General features: G+C 42.4%; 1 protein-coding gene and 1 pseudogene across 6 annotated transcripts in view; both read right to left on the bottom strand.

The window, feature by feature from the left end:
• The window catches only part of LOC127906224 (zinc finger SWIM domain-containing protein 7-like), a 47,441-nt pseudogene extending 36,761 nt beyond the window's left edge, over positions 1 to 10,680 (bottom strand).
• Positions 10,681 to 11,282: 602 nt separating this feature from the next.
• Positions 11,283 to 16,589, bottom strand: part of LOC118390072 (nuclear receptor corepressor 1-like) — a 118,653-nt gene continuing 113,346 nt past the window's right edge. For all 6 annotated transcript variants that reach the window (XM_035780261.2, XM_035780257.2, XM_035780260.2 and 3 more), the window contains 5 exons: positions 16,281 to 16,423; positions 15,958 to 16,011; positions 15,554 to 15,742; positions 15,163 to 15,333; positions 11,283 to 13,738 (listed from right to left, as the gene is read on the bottom strand). In XM_035780261.2, coding sequence (XP_035636154.1) covers positions 13,554 to 13,738; positions 15,163 to 15,333; positions 15,554 to 15,742; positions 15,958 to 16,011; positions 16,281 to 16,423 — 742 coding nt within the window. In that variant the 3' untranslated portion in view covers positions 11,283 to 13,553. The remainder of the gene's footprint in view (positions 13,739 to 15,162; positions 15,334 to 15,553; positions 15,743 to 15,957; positions 16,012 to 16,280; positions 16,424 to 16,589) is intronic.

Here is a 16,589-nt window from a genome sequence, read left to right as displayed (position 1 = left end):
CATGAGGAAGTCACCTGGAATGCAATGAACATGTGTGCCTTATTAAAAGTTCATTTGGGTGATTTCTTTCCTTCTTAATGTGTGTGAGCCAATCAGTTGTGTTGTGACAAGGTAGGGTTGGTATACAGAAGATAGTCCTATTTGGTAAAACACCAAGTCCATATTATGGCAAGAACAGCTAAAATAAGCAAAGAGAAATGACGGTCTATCATTACTTTAAGATATGAAAGTCAGTCAATCTGGAAAATTTCAAGATCTTTGAAAGTTTCTTCAAGTGCAGTCTCAAAAACCATCAAGCGCTATGATGAAACTGGCTCTTATGAGGAAAGTACAGGAAAGTACAGGAAAGTAAGACCCAGTTGCCTCTGCTGCAGAGGATAAGTTCATTAGAGTTACAAGCCTCAGAAATTGCAGCCCAAATAAATGTTTCACAGAGTTCAAGTAACTGGACACATCTCAACATAAACTGTTCAGAGAAGACTATGTGGGGCGGCAGGGTAGCTGTTCCCAGGCCGTCATTGAAAATAAGAATATGTTCTTAACTGACTTGCCTGGTTAAATAAAGGTAAAATAAAAAATTAAAAAATTAAAATTAAAATTAAAAAAGGCCATCATGATTGAATTGCTGCAAAGAAACCACTACTAAAGTGAAGCATGGAGGAGGAGGTGTGATGGTGCTTTGCTGGTGACACTGTCTGTGATTTATTTAGAATTCAAGGCACACTTTACCAGCATGGCTACCACAGCATTCTGCAGCGATACTCCATCCCATCTGGGTTGTGCTTAGTGGGACTATTATTTGATTTTCAACAGGACAATGACCCAACACACATCCAGGCTGTGTATATTTACTTTTTTAGCTATTGTTTTGTAAACATTGCCTGATTTAAGGTCAACAACCATTTGTCTATTTCTATTTGTGAGTTCTTTGCCTTTCACCATGGGGATAAATTAAAAATGTATTTTACATACGTGTTACCTCATTTTAATACAACAGTGACACAGGACGCAATGGAAGGCCACAATACAGTTTTTAAAATTAGATGATTTTATAATAATAATTTTGTACTTGTTCAACAAAATATTTTTCTCTGAGCAACTGTATCGGTATAAAATAATATAATTTTCCTTTTTCTGAATACAATATAGCTGAGTTTGTATTATTTATTTCATACAGTATTTTATGTTCGTCTTTTTCAAGGGTGCTAATAATTTTGGAGCTGACTGTAAGTCCACGGTAACCGTCGGGATATCTCGGGATACCGGTCACCAGTATTAAACCATAGTATAAAGTGGGTAGCAGATGTTCACCTGATATGCTGTCCATCCACTGGAGGATGAGACACAGGTGACAGAGCGCTGGCCCACCAGGTCCAGGGCCTGCAGGGCACAGGAGCCAAACACAAACCTTATCCTGGGAGAGAGACAGGGACAGGGGACAGGCAGGGAGAGGGACCCATATTAAGGCTAGCTCTTTTAATGGAGAAAATACTAAACCAGACAAATTACCCTTCAGGATGAACAAAACACAGGACAGGATGTGACCCAGCCACAGCCACAGCACCCACTACATCAGGAAATGCCTCACCAACCAGCCAACCAATAAGGGAGGGTATGTCTGTTTAGGTGACAGTGACGGCATCTCCATCTCACTGTGGCCACAAAAGGAAACAAAAGGCCATTCACTCATCCACCAGTTTCCCCAATAAAACACACTCACTCAGTATCAGTAACGTGAGACCTTTTTTAGAAGGATCACCCTTACAAAAAGCTATGACTATTGTGTTGTGGTGTATTTTGATTGTCGTGGAGTGTTCCAAACTATTTTTAGTGACCTTAAATGTGAGGTGTGTAGGATTGGCAAAAAAGATGTCCGGAATGGTAAATGTGATTATTGGTAAAACAAGGTGTGTCCATGATTTTTTTATATTTTTTATATATATATATATATATTTTTAACCTTTATTTAACCAGGCAAGTCAGTTAAGAACATATTCTTATTTTCAATGACGGCCTGGGAACAGTGGGTTAACTGCCTGTTCAGGGGCAGAACGACAGATTTGTACCTTGTCAGCTCGGGGGTTTGAAGTCGCAACCTTCCGGTTACTAGTCCAACGCTCTAACCACTAGGCTACGCTGCCGCCCCATGATGAGAAAGGGTCTGGTGCAACACCATGAGAAGAATCCCAAGTCAAATAGAGGTGAAAGGTACAGTAACACTCATGCAATGAGCAGATCATCAGCAACTGCAAAGAAAACATACAAAAACAGTGATGGAGTTAGAATCATTTCTTTATCTGGTTTTAAATAAGCTATAGGCCTAAAATAGGATTTTTAAATTTTTTAAATGTAACCTTTATTTAACTAGGCAAGTCAGTTAAAAACAAATTCTTATTTACAATGATGGCCTACCCCGGAAGACGCTGGGCCAATTGTGCGCCGCCCTATGGGACCCCCAATCACAGCCGGATGTAATGCAGCCTGGATTTGAAACAGGTACTGCAATGACCCCTCTTGCACTGAAATGCAGTACCTTAGGCCGCTGCGCCACTCGGGAGCCCTTATTGCTAAATAATTCCACAGAGACAGGATAATGAAAAGTGAATTCGCAATTTGCTTTTATTTTCTTAATTATCATGAAGACAGTAAGAGAGGAGTAGGCTGACAGCTTCTGGAGAAGGTAAGGGCTTGACCTCAATGAAGAGGAGTGTAGCTACTGACATCATGAAGGGCATAGAATAGCCTAGGCATACTATCTCTCCCTAGCCCACATCATGCAATGCCTTCTGCAGTCCTCCCTCTTGTGCAATAGCATGCCAGGATTTTTTTTATTTTTAATTCTCAGGAAGCCTGCTATAGGGTATACTATATTCACAGGAAAGATTCAGGTTATAAATCAGCACTTGGTCATCTTTTCTTGAAATATGTTTTCAAAGACGTTCAACATTTGGTTTGGAATGGAGGAGTTCATTTCGATCTCTTTGATCCAGAGGCCATTATTCAAAGTCTGGTCTCTGATACAAACATAGTCTACTGGTGATGACTAAACCAGTGTGTGTTAATCTCAGGGGGCGAGAGAGGAAATATCAGTGGTGCAAAGTAAAGAGAGAAATTACAAAAAATCATTTAGAATTAAATCCATGTCCAAAATGTTGAAGGGAGAATATGGCTGGCTGATACAATTAATGGAACAGTCTTCAGTCCAATGAGAGTTGTGTTGTGTTGTCTCAACAGATGTGATAAAAACAGGAAACTCAGACAAAATGGTCAGTCATAACAAAGCCATAACAACAGTGCCATCTGCTGGCTCGCACATCCGACTAGAGATGTGTTTGCATGACATTCACAGATGAGATAACTAGTGGGTTTTATTCAAGCTATAACTCACTTAGAGTTTTCTCTTCTGTCTTCTGTATGTCTTTGAAGATTTGTTCGGACACCGCAGGTAAAAAAATAAAGGCATCTGAGAACCTGCAAATGTGCCAGAGAAATGTTTATGGGCAAAGCGCAACATTAAAGCACGAGATACAAAATGTATGATACAAAATTAATCAGAGGTACCTGTAATCCATTAGAAGCTCGCAATATTTATAGTGCATATTGGGATTGGGATATATGTTGGTCAAAGTACTAAGTTGTTTACATTATATTTAGCCAATAGTAAAATAATAGCTACAGTAATTTGTATTCCTCATTTACTCAATTGTTTCCTTTATTTTGGCAGTTACCTGTAATTCATTCAGTGCCTATAGAAAGTCTACAGCCCTTTGGATATCTTCCCATTTTATTGTGTATCAAAGTGGGATTAAAATGGATTTAATTAGCATTTTTTTGTCAACGATCTACACAAAAATACTCTTTAAAAAATCTATAATTTTTGAAAGATGAATAGAAACAAACAACACTAAAATACCTTGATTAGATATGGATTCACATGTTAGAAACACCTTTGGCAGTGATTAAAGCTATGAGTCTTTTTGGGTAAGTCTCATAAGAGCTTTGCAAAACTGTATTGTGCAATATTTGCCCATTATTCTTTTCATGGCTAGACAGCAATTTTTATGTCTTGCTATAGATTTTCATGTGGACTTAAATCAAAACTGTTATTTGACCACTAAGGAACATTCACTGTCTTTTTTGTGTAAATCAATGAAAGAAAAAGTACAATTAAATCATTTTCAATCCTCCCCAAGTTTCTAACAATTGAGAAAGAGGGTGTTTAAAATATAAACTCTGTAGGCCTACAAGAAATAAGAGACAGGGAATTCTCCATGTCAGCCATTTCCCCCACTTTTCTGCAATCACATAATCTACATCAGCCATACTGAACAGGCAGACAGTAGTCCGGATCCGGACACAGAACGGGGTCAAATTAGGACCGCGAGTCCCAACTTCATTGTTTTTATTTTTAAGAACTCAGTCAGGTTTTTAATTTAATGCTGTTGGGAGTTGTAATAGTAGAATGCACAAGATTAAATTTTGACATGTGGTAGTGCATGGGCAGTTTTCCTCTTGTTAAGTCCTTCACTGACAGGTCTCAGAGAGCTATTTATAACCTGACAAATATGTCCAGTTGACCAACTAGCCCATGTTTGCTAAGTAAATTAGGCTAACCAGCTATCTAAATCTTGTAGTTATCATGGCCGGATTACGTGACCAGTGACCTCGACTCCCATTGATTTTGTTGAGTCACTCAGGTATCATATGAACACACATAAGACATGCCAACATGAGTAGAATTACAGAAAATTAGCCTTAAAACTGTAAAAATGTATCTCCACCCCATGGCAAAATGTGTTGAATTGCAGGAAATTAGCTTACAAACTGCAACATTTTCTTTCTGCCAACAAGAGGTTTGTGAACAGTTTGGGGTCACATGGGTCGCGAGGTGAGGGTTTGTTACTACAAGATAAATTACATATCCATCTGGACCTTTTGCCAACTAGGAAATGTGTGGCCTTCCCAAATAGTAGTTGAGTACCCCTGATCTACATCCATCCTTGACACTGAGGCCTGCATACATCACATCTTGCCATATGGAGAATTATATAGTGCTCAAAAAAATAAAGGGAACACTAAAATAACACATCCTAGATCTGAATGAATGAAATATTCTTATGAAATACTTGACAACAAAATCACACAAAAATGATCAATGGAAATCAAATTTATCAACCCATGGAGGTCTGGATTTGTAGTCACACTCAAAATTAAAGTGGAAAACCACACTACATGATGTAATGTCCTTATAACAAGTCAAAATGAGGCTCAGTAGTGTGTGGCCTCCACGTGCCTGTATGACCTCCCTACAACGCCTGAGTATGCTCCTGATGAGGTGGCGGATGGTCTCCTGAGGGATCTCCTCCCAAACCTGGACTAAAGCATCCGCCAACTCCTGGACAGTCTGTGGTGCAACGTGGCGTTGGTGGATGGAGCGAGACATGATGTCCCAGATGTGCTCAATTGGATTCAGGTCTGGGGAACGGGCGAGCCAGTCCATAGCATCAATGCCTTCCTCTTGCAGGAACTGCTGACACACTCCAGCCACATGAGGTCTAGCATTGTCTTTCATTAGGAGGAACCCAGGGCCAACCGCACCAGCATATGGTCTCACAAGGGGTCTGAGGAGCTCATCTCGGTACCTAATGGCAGTAAGGCTACCTCTGGCGAGCACATGGAGGGCTGTGCAGCCCCCCAAAGAAATGCCACCCCACACCATGACTGACCCACCGCCAAACCGGTCATGCTGGAGTATGTTGCAGGCAGCAGAACGTTCTCCACGGCATCTCCAGACTCTGTCACGTCTGTCATGTGCTCAGTGTGAACCTGTGAAGAGCACAGGGTGCCAGTGGCGAATTTGCCAATCTTGGTGTTCTCTGGCAAATGCCAAACGTCCTGCACGGTGTTGGGCTGTAAGCACAACCCCCACCTGTGGACATCGGGCCCTCATACCACCCTAATGGAGTCTGTTTCTGACCGTTTGAGCAGACACATGCACATTTGTGGCCTGCTGGAAGTCATTTTGCAGGGCTCTGGCAGTGCTCCCCATGCTCCTCCTTGCACAAAGGCGGAGGTCCTGCTGCTGGGTTGTTGCCCTCCTACGGCCTTCTCCACATCTCCTGATGTACTGGCCTGTCTCCTGGTAGCGCCTCCATGCTCTGGACACTACGCTGACAGACACAGCAAACCTACTTGCCACAGCTCACATTGATGTGCCATCCTGGATGAGCTGCACTACCTGAGTGTGGGTTGTAGACTCCGTCTCATGCTACCACTAGAGTGAAAGCACCGCCAGCATTCAAAAGTGACCAAAACATCAGCCAGGAAGCATAGGAACTGAGAAGTGGTCTGTAGTCACCACCTGCAGAACCACTCCTTTATTGGGGGTGTCTTGCTAATTGCCTATAATTTCCACCTGTTGTCTATTCCATTTGCACAACAGCATGTGAAATGTATTGTCAATCAGTGTTGCTTCCTAAGTGAACAGTTTGATTTCACAGAAGTGTGATTGACTTGGAGTTACATTGTGTTGTTTAAGTGTTCCCTTTACTTTTTTGAGCATTGTATGAGAACTACCCTACTTTTAAAAAACAGGATAGACCAGCCTACATTTTCAAGCTGGTCCATGCTGGTTTATGCTGATCCTTGCGATTCTATGCTGGTCTGACCAGCATGGTCTAGCTAGCTGGTTAAGCTGGCTGACCAGCTGGTCAAGCTGGTGATCAGCTCATGCTTGTATGCTGGTGACTAGCTAATACTAGTAGGGTATGCTGGTGATGCTGGTCTATACTGACCAAGCTGGTCTATACTGGCCTATGCTGGTCCTACATAGTCTAGCTCCCTCAAACTCAACTCTGGACTTCAAAGCTAGTTTCACTTCGTTGTTTCATTGTACCACACTAATCAGGGACTTAGACCTGGGACACCAGGTGGGTGCAATTAATCTTCAGGTAGAACAGAAAACCAGTAGGCTCCGGATCTTGTTGTTTAAGAGTTGAATACCCCTGGTCTAGCTGGTCAAGCTTGACTGGCAAAACCACAGCCATAATTATCACATTTCCCAGCATGCTCTATTGCAGTTAGATTTTTATATTTTTTCAATATATTTTTTGTTTGTTGTGTTTTGCATTGATTGATTTATAAATGTTATGCACAAAGATAAATAACATACATGTTTCTAAACTAATGGAATATGTTAGTTGGATTTATTGCACCCATTACTGAAATGGTTGTTCCAGTTTAAATGGTTTGTTAGTCTCACTTATACATTTGTCTTTCTAACCTTGACAGTCATTCTGAATGCAGATTTTTTGGGTATATAAAAGTATCACCAGTATTGCTGGATTCCAATAGGAATTAAATATCATATGACTTGCAGGTCCGATATGGCCACTGTATATTAGAGACAAATTTAGCTGAGGAACGCTCAACTCAGTAGAGGACAGGGCTACTGCAGACAACCCTGAGGCGACGACTGAGGAGAGAAACAAGTACAGGAAGTCCCTCTACGATCTTCGCAGAGTCATCTAACGAGTTAAAGGACAATAAGGTGAACTGATACTATACAGGTTCCAACGCATGTGGCAGGGGCTACAGTCCATTATGGATTACAAGCGAAGACCTAGTCCTGATCTGCCCAATGATGCCTCTCTTCCAGACGAACTCAATGCATTTTATGCACGCTTCCACAATAACAACATCGTACCATGCGTGAGGGCCCCCACTGACCCAGAGAACCTGGTGATCTCTCTTTCCCAGGTCGAAGTGAGTAAGGTCTTTAATCAGGTCAGAACTAGCAGCAGGGGTGGACGGTATTCCAGGGCGCGTTCTCAGAGCATGTGCAGATCAGGTGGCAGGCATATTCATGGTAATATTCAACCGTAATTTTCAGTCTGTAATCCCCACGTCTTAAAATGGCTACCATCATTCCTATTGGAATGAACTCTAAAGCTTCATGCCACAATTACTACCACTGTAATCATGAAGTGCTTTGAAAGGCTGGTATGGAACACAACTCCATCATCCCAGACACCCTAGGCCTAGACCCACTCCAATTTGCATATTGCCCTAAAAGATCCATAGACAACGCAATCTTAATTGCACTCCACACTGCCCTCACGCACTTAGATAAGAGGAATACCTATGTGAGAATGCTAGAGCGGCAGGGTCGCCTAGTGGTTAGAGCGTTGGACTAGTAACCGAAAGGTTGCAAGTTCGAATCCCCAAGCTGACAAGGTACAAATCTGTCATTCTGCCCCTGAACAGGCAGTTAACCCACTGTTCCTAGGCCGTCATTGAAAATAATAATTTGTTCTTAACTGACTTGCCTAGTAAAATAAAGGTAAAATAAAAAATAAATAAAGAGCTCAGCGTGCAACACCATTGTTCCCTCCAAGCTCGTCACCAAACTTAGGACTCAGGGACAGCTGCATCATTGAGAGCATCTTGACTGGCTACATCACTGATTGGTATGGCAACAGCACCTCCCTCAATTGCATGGCGGTACAGACACTCCAACACACACATAACATGCACACACTTTTATACTGACTCTACACCTGCACGCACTCACATACAATCAGAATTTACACTGCTGCTACTCTATCATATACCCTGACACCTAATTACCTTACCAATACACATATCGAAAAGGGTAGGCTGGTGGGAGGAGCTATGGGAGGATGGGCTCGTTGTAATAGCTTGGAATGGTACCAACCACATCAAACATGGAAAGGTGTTTGACTGTTCCAATATTCCATTCCAGCCATTACAATGAGCCTGTTCTCCTATAGCTCCTCCCAACAAGCTCTGATATCTACAGCGATCACTCCAGTGTCCCCACAAAATATGGTATTGGAACTGGTTCTGTATATAGCTTCTTACTTTCTCGTGTTATTTCTTATTTCTCGTGTGGTTTTGTTCTACCTTATGTTATTTTTAGCTCTACATATAGATTACTGCATTGTTGGGTTTGGAGCTTGCAAGAAAGGCATTTCATTGTACTTGTGCACATGACATTTAAACTTGAAGCTTGAGTTGAGCGTTCCTCAGCTACATTTGTAGTTGAACAAGCAAGGCATGTTGTTTTGTTTTCACACGGTTGACTGGCCTGCCCTGCTGATCCTGAGAAATATGTGTGGGGGTCCCATGTGGTTGTTGATAGATTATTGAGTTTACAACGCCAGGTTTGTAATAGACATTTACATTTACATTTAAGTCATTTAGCAGACGCTCTTATCCAGAGCGACTTACAAATTGGTGCATTCACCTTATGACATCCAGTGGAACAGCCACTTTACAATAGTGCATCTAAATCTTTTAAGGGGGTGAGAAGGATTACTTTATCCTATCCTAGGTATTCCTTAAAGAGGTGGGGTTTCAGGTGTCTCCGGAAGGTGGTGATTGACTCCGCTGTCCTGGCGTCGTGAGGGAGTTTGTTCCACCATTGGGGGGCCAGAGCAGCGAACAGTTTTGACTGGGCTGAGCGGGAACTGTACTTCCTCAGTGGTAGGGAGGCGACCAGGCCAGAGGTGGATGAACGCAGTGCCCTTGTTTGGGTGTAGGGCCTGATCAGAGCCTGGAGGTACTGAGGTGCCGTTCCCCTCACAGCTCCATAGGCAAGCACCATGGTCTTGTAGCGGATGCGAGCTTCAACTGGAAGCCAGTGGAGAGAGCGGAGGAGCGGGGTGACGTGAGAGAACTTGGGAAGGTTGAACACCAGACGGGCTGCGGCGTTCTGGATGAGATATAATAATAATAATAATAGCTTTGTAATAGTTCTCTCTAGCTGCTTTATTTATATTTCTTTGAGCATGTTTAGGTTGTATTTATCCCACACAATTACTGGGATGAATTTGACTCCAATGGAAAGGTGGTATGATATGTTTAATGCACGATGAAATGGGTGTTTCTATAAATGTAGACTGTTGAGTGTATTGCTTTATACCAAGCTGCAATCCTATACCTGGGCAATTACATTAGTTTCTCAAATGACATGTTCTGAATTGAAGACCACCGGACTGCTTTAAGCAATACATTTCCTATTTTTCAAGAACTTGGACAGGATGAGGGAAGGAGCTGTTGAGATCTCAGGTCTCTACGGCACCTGTGGTGTGTCATTGCAGAAGGATGGACGAGGGTGCCTGCCCCTATCCAGGATCCTCATGATGGACTTAAGAGGGGCCAGCCATCTGGCTTAAAAAGCCTGAGTCTCTCATGGGCAGTGAGGTATTCAGGTGGGACTGCCCAAATTAGGAGGCCCTAAGCACACATTGACCAAATGTATGCTAACTGACTGTCTTGGCTTATACAACAAATAGGCTATCAACCTTTTGTTGTGATCAGCTTATATTACAGTTTTCATTCTGTATTTTTGTCTATAGACCAGGTAGAGTACTCATCTAACTTCACCTGTTCCCTATGTCTCTCTGGCTGGGAAGGTTCAGGATGTATTTCCTGCTATATTCCCTGGGCCAGCCACTGGTCATGGTCTGAATGGGCACCGGCCCTGATCCGCCAGGACCCTTCCCACCTCCTGCTGTGGGCCTGAAAAGACCGGGCAGCGAAGGACATATGGTGAGAGACCAGGTCCGTCAAACAACGATGAGAAACAGCATAGACTAGAACTTTTACCTCAATCATTCATGTCTGTTCTCTAAAAAAGTTTCAGGCGTACCTCATGGCAGGTTCCCACATTCCAGACCAAAGATTTCATTTCTTGTCCGAGTGTAGCAAAGGGATCAGGGCATTTGCGACCTTGCTCTCTTCGCCACACCAAAACAACTTTCACTCGCAGAGTTACCACCACTCTGTAGCTGCTCTGCTGGCTTTTGCCTACCATCTGTTAGTCTTCAGCAGGAATGTGAAAAGGCTGTTCCATTGAGGGTTCTTCGGCATACCAAAAACATTTTAGCAATGAAAGTTTTGATTGTTTTGTTAGTCATTTCACCACACTGAAATATTTTTATTTATTTAACCTTAACTGACTTGCCTAGTTAAATAAAGAACAAATTCTTATTTACAATGACGGCCTACCCCAGACGATGCTGGACCAATTGTGCGCCACCTTATGGGACTCCCAATCACTGCCAGATGTGATGCAGCCTGGATTCAAACCAGGGACTGCAGTGACACCTCTTGCACTGAGATGCTGCACCACTTATAGATGAGCCTTGCCTTGTATTGGATGGAGCCGTTAGTCTCTTGGCCTAGCCCTAGACTAAGTGATGGAGGTCTCAGAACTTGTAAGCCAATGACCAATCAGAGAAGGAAACAAAGATGCAAACGTTTGAGGTGGAGAACTGATCCACTTTATTGATTGGTCTGAACTCTTGTAATAGACTATTAAGAGACATTGTGCGATACAAACATTGCATTTCAACATCATGGGCTACATGGGTTTAAGTGTCAAATTTTAAACGGGCAAAAAAAAATTGCACTGGATGTTTGACAGATTGGATATCACTCAAAAAAGTAGTACACTATATAGGGAATAGGTTGCCATTTTGGACTCAAGCACTAATTATTTTCTGTCTTCATTTAGATTTTCTTTATGATTCAAGTTTTGTAAACTTTTTGTCATTGCCGTTGTAAACACTTGACATCCCATCAAAAATAGGATGTTGAATAACTGATGTTGAAAATGATAGCAAAAATCTGAGCTCTAGGACTTCAAACAAATCAAAATATTTTTTGGGGAAAAGAAATCTAGTTTAGAGCAGATTGGGATTGTTATTTAAGCAAAGCAAAAGCTGAGAGAACCAAAATGGAACATTACTGTCAATATCAAAGTTGACCGTGTCAAAATTCAAAATTTAAAGAAGCTACATGTCTGTTGACAAAAAAACGGCTGATATTAATCTAGAATATTGAGAATAGATTAAGAGGCCATGGATTTGAATAGTCACCATGACAGCAAAAAAGCAACTCTTCCTTAACATCTTGACTGTACCCCAAACAAAAGTAAAACTGCAATGCATGTCACACTACAAAACCATGTACCAGCTACAAGAGAAGACAGGAACTCGGTCATAAACATCCAGGTTTCCATGAGTGATGGGCAAAGTCAAAGCACATCTCAGTACAATCCTCTGCAGGAGCGTGAATAAGTTATACAACAGGTAGAAAGTATGCTTTTGTCGTCAAAGGTTACAAAGCAAAAAGTGCAACAATGGTGCAGACCATTTATGTTTGGTTATTTGTCTTTTGTTGTCTAAAACATAAGACAAATCGCACAAATCGGTTTTCTGTCTGGACAGTATACAAAAAAAAGGACTAAGGATACAAAACAAAAACATTAACAAACACCAACTTATATCTCTGAGAAAATGTGTTTAAAGCTGCCTTATTTTTCTCCAGCCACAAGGCATGGGCGAACCTCTAGAAAAGGTTCCCGATGTACTTTAGTTACCATGACAACATGGGTTGCAGAGTACTGTAAGTAGAACATTCTGCACTTGTTGGAAACCCTAGAGGGATAGCTACGGGTCAGACTGTGTGCCATACAATACACCCACCGTAGTGGTGGTCAGCTTAATCCAAAAACTATTGGCTCAATGACAGAGTTCAGATCAACATGGGGGCCCAGAAGTAGTCATGAGGAGAAGAAACAACTTGGGACAACATCAAGCTTATTAATTAGTCTTCTTTCACCTTTCTGCTTGCTCCTACACCAGTGTTCTCAACTTGTACCAAATATATGAGTTTTGTCTCAAGGGTGTGGTGACTGACTGACAAAAGCTTTCTTTAAGTTCTAGATCAGGGGGAATATTGTTACATCCATGCATCATCTTTCTCCAGTATTGCAAAGACAGGCATCAAATTACAAAGCCGCAATTGAAATGTTAACATGTGTTTGTTTCATTCACTTATGTCCACAACAGGCTTTGGTGGTGCTTGGTGGTCAGGGCTTCTCCTACAGTTCTCCCCTCATTATCAAGTACAACCCACAGGTTCTGTCTCTCAGCTTCACTGTGGTGCTAGATAGGTAGGGGGTACGAGATGGACAGGGAGAGACTGACTGATATTCAAGATCAACCACCCCCATTCATTCAAAAACAAAGTGGATCCATTTAAAAGCATCACTAAAAGTTCAGAAAAAAACCCACTGCAAAAGGTTACTCTATTTACATACAATGATTTTTCTTAAAGACAAAAGCATTTCTTTACAGAAATCAACCACAAAAAAGTGTTGTTTTTTTCTCATCTTTTTACATACAAGTTCTTCATCTTTCATCATATCTTCCACTCAGGCGTTCTCCGTCCTGGCAGGCTGTGTCTATCAAAGCTTCTGGACGTAAAGGGAGTCAGTCAGTCCATCCTGAAGATTCCAGCCCGTCAGAAGTCACTCGCTGCCTTTCTTCCTGCTGGCAGCTAGAGGGCGCACTTGAACCAAAAGGGATACCGCCACACCCCCCTGTTCTCCCCACACTCAATCAGCACCAGTGAGTGAGGATAGTTATTTTTTTATGGGGGGGGGCATGCAGGCCTGTACTGAGAGGCCTGCCCTTCCTCTGGAGTGGGATGGGGGGCAGGTACGATTCTTGTGGCAGGGATCAGTCGTCACTGTCTGACAGGGTCTCATACTGCTCCGACAGTAGGGGCTCTCGCTCCCATACACGCTGTTGCTGCTGGGGCCCCAGAGGGCCTCCAGGTGGGGGCTGCTGGGCCTGTATGGACGTGGGGGGGGTGCTGCTCAGCATGCGCATGGTCAAGGGGTTATAGGGGAATTGCATGGAGCCTGGAGAGTAAAGTGAGACAGGATAGTCATTAGAGGGATTCAGACTGTTTTGTGTCTAATATGTCAGGCTGAAAATCTATTTTTGAGATACAAGAAAATAAAATCCAGATTTCTGAATACCTGTGTGGCTGTTAATGGGGAATGATGGCCAGACAGTCAAGGTTTATATGGGCTAAGGGCCTTAACCTGTTTGGGCTAGGGGGCAGCATTTTCATTTTTGGATGAAAAGTGTGCCCAGAGTAAACTGCCTCCTATATGCATATTATTAGTAGTATTGGATATAAAACACTGACGTTTCTAAAACTGTTTGAATGATGTCTGTGAGTATAACAGAAGTCATATGGCAGGCAAAAACCTGAGAAAAAAATCCAAACAGGAAGTGGGAAATCTGAAGCTTGTAGTTTTTCAACTCATCCCCTATCGAAGATAGTGGGATATTGGTCATCTTGCACTTCCCAAGGCTTCCACTAAATATCAACAGTCTTTAGAATGTTGTTTGATGCTTCTACTATGAAGGGGGGCTGAATGAGAAGGGAATGAGTCAGAGGTCTGGTAGAGAGCCACGGGCTAGTGACGCGAGGTCATGAGAAAGTTACCTCTCGTTCCATTGCTTTTCTACAGACAATGGAATTCTCCGGTTGGGACATTATTGAACGTTTATGATAAAAACATCCTAAAGATTGATTCTATACATAGTTTGATAGGTTTCTATGACCAGTAATATAACTTCATCAAAGTTAAGTGAATATTTTTAATGCTATTTCTGACCAATGTTGACCCCAACATGGCGGATATCTGTTTGGCTTGATTTGTCGTCTGAGCGCCGTACTCATATTATGCTTAAAAAAAAGAAGTGAAATCTGACACAGCGATTGCATTAATGAGAAGTTTATCTAAAGTTCCATGTGTAATAGTTGTATCTATTATCAATGTTGATTATGAGTATTTCTGTGAATTGACGTGGCTCTGCAAAATCACAGCATGTTTTGGAACTACTGAACATAACACACCAATGTAAAATGAGATTTTTGGATATAAATATTCACTTTATCAAACAAAACATACATGTATTGTGTAACATGAAGTCCTATGAGTGTCATCTGATGAAGATCAAAGGTTAGTGATTAATTTTATCTATATTTCCAGCCAACTCTTTGGCTGGAAAAATCGCTGTTTTTCTGTGACTTGGTGGTGACCTAACATAATCGTATGTGGAGCTTTCGCTGTAAAGCCTTCTTTAAATCAGACACTGTGGCTGAATTAACGAGAATTGTATCTTTAAAATGGTGCCTAATACTTGTATGTTTGAGAAATTTGATTTATGAGATTTCTGTTGATTGAGTTTGGCACCCTGCAATTTCATTGGCTGTTGGCGAGGGGTTCCGCTAGCGGAACGGGGTTCTGTTCCCAGACAGGTTAAGTACCTGTGGACGAGGGCCGGTCCTCCCAGGACCAGGCTGGGGGCTGCTGGTGGTAGTCTCCCTCTGAGTGGACGGAAGAGACTGACGAGGGCCGCTCTGCTGCTGTGTATGCCTGGCCTGGGTTGGGCGACTTTGACTTTCGGCTGTTGGCTTTGCTCTGCAGTTTCTGTTTGCCTATTGGACAATCAGACAAATACAAGAGTGTTAGCAATAATGCAATAGAGTTAGCAAAAGCTTAGGACTAGTCTGGTGAGTTTGTTGTAAATATCAGAATTTCGAAGAATTTGATTCCCACAATGGGCCTATAGAGACAGTAATTTCCTTGTGTGTGCATGTGAATGTGTCTATACCTATATGTTTTAGTTGGCTGCATGTGTGCTTGTGTGCCACTGACCCATGCTAGGTGAAGGGTTGGCCTCCTGGCGGGCCTCGTTACTGGGGGTGTTAGAGCTGGGCTGAGGCCCTCCCTGGTGCTCCTCTGGCCTTTCTTCCAGGTTCCCCATCAGGGCCTTGCGAATTATGTCCTCCAGGCCCAGGTTACTGGCCGGGTCGCTAAAGGAGTGGTTCCTGGGGTTCACGCTACCTGGAGGGCCAAACACACGACGGACGATTAGACAGGGAAGATATGGAGCAGCCAGCACGGTCGTGTTCTTTAGGGTATGCAAACAAAAAACATTTAGAAAAATGTTTGTTTAAATTTATTTTATTCCATTTTGGTGCTTACTGAACACTACCCAATAGTTGCTGGTTTAAATTATTCTAGTTTGTTTGAATGGTGATAGAAATATCTAAACGCACTTGAGCTGGTCACAGCAGGCAAGTTGAAGATCTCTGTGCCTGGTTGTGCATTTCCTGAAAGGAGAAATGATAGCACAGTAAACAAAATGTCTGAAACTAAAAAATTGTGCTAAAGACTAGAGTTCATTGTTAGTCATTTTACAGTATGCCTTCCTTTACAATGTTTCCACTTGTGCAAATGAGAAATGAGTGCAATGCATCCCATTATATGTTCATTATAATACTGTATAAGTTGAGTTCCATCAAATGTCACATTATTTCCATTTTGGAAAGCTTTGTTCAATGATGTTAGTACAAGGTAGATAAGAAGAGAGCACACTTACCAACATCAGAATCACTGACACCAGAGGAGTTCAACTTACGAATGATCTCCTGCTTCTTGGATTTCACCATAGGGGAGGTGTTCTCCAGCCTGGTGAAGAAGGAGGGCAGGTAGCTGACACTGCCAGGGGAGCGAGAGTCACCCCTGTAACCAGAGAAAGGCCACTACAGAGGTTAAGAGTCAGGCAGCAGATGGCTGAGTAGGCTAGCGTGCAACTGGCACCTCTCTACCCAGTTTCCACTCCGTTGGCATGCCAAATGGGTCACAGCTGCCCACAAGACACATTCCGCCTATGGGCACTGAATCCATG

This window comes from Oncorhynchus keta, chromosome 11, assembly GCF_023373465.1.
Source record: "Oncorhynchus keta strain PuntledgeMale-10-30-2019 chromosome 11, Oket_V2, whole genome shotgun sequence".
Taxonomy (NCBI): domain Eukaryota; kingdom Metazoa; phylum Chordata; class Actinopteri; order Salmoniformes; family Salmonidae; genus Oncorhynchus; species Oncorhynchus keta.
The sequence above is the reverse complement of the archived record's forward strand: the minus strand, read 5'-3'. Positions and strand labels throughout refer to the sequence as shown.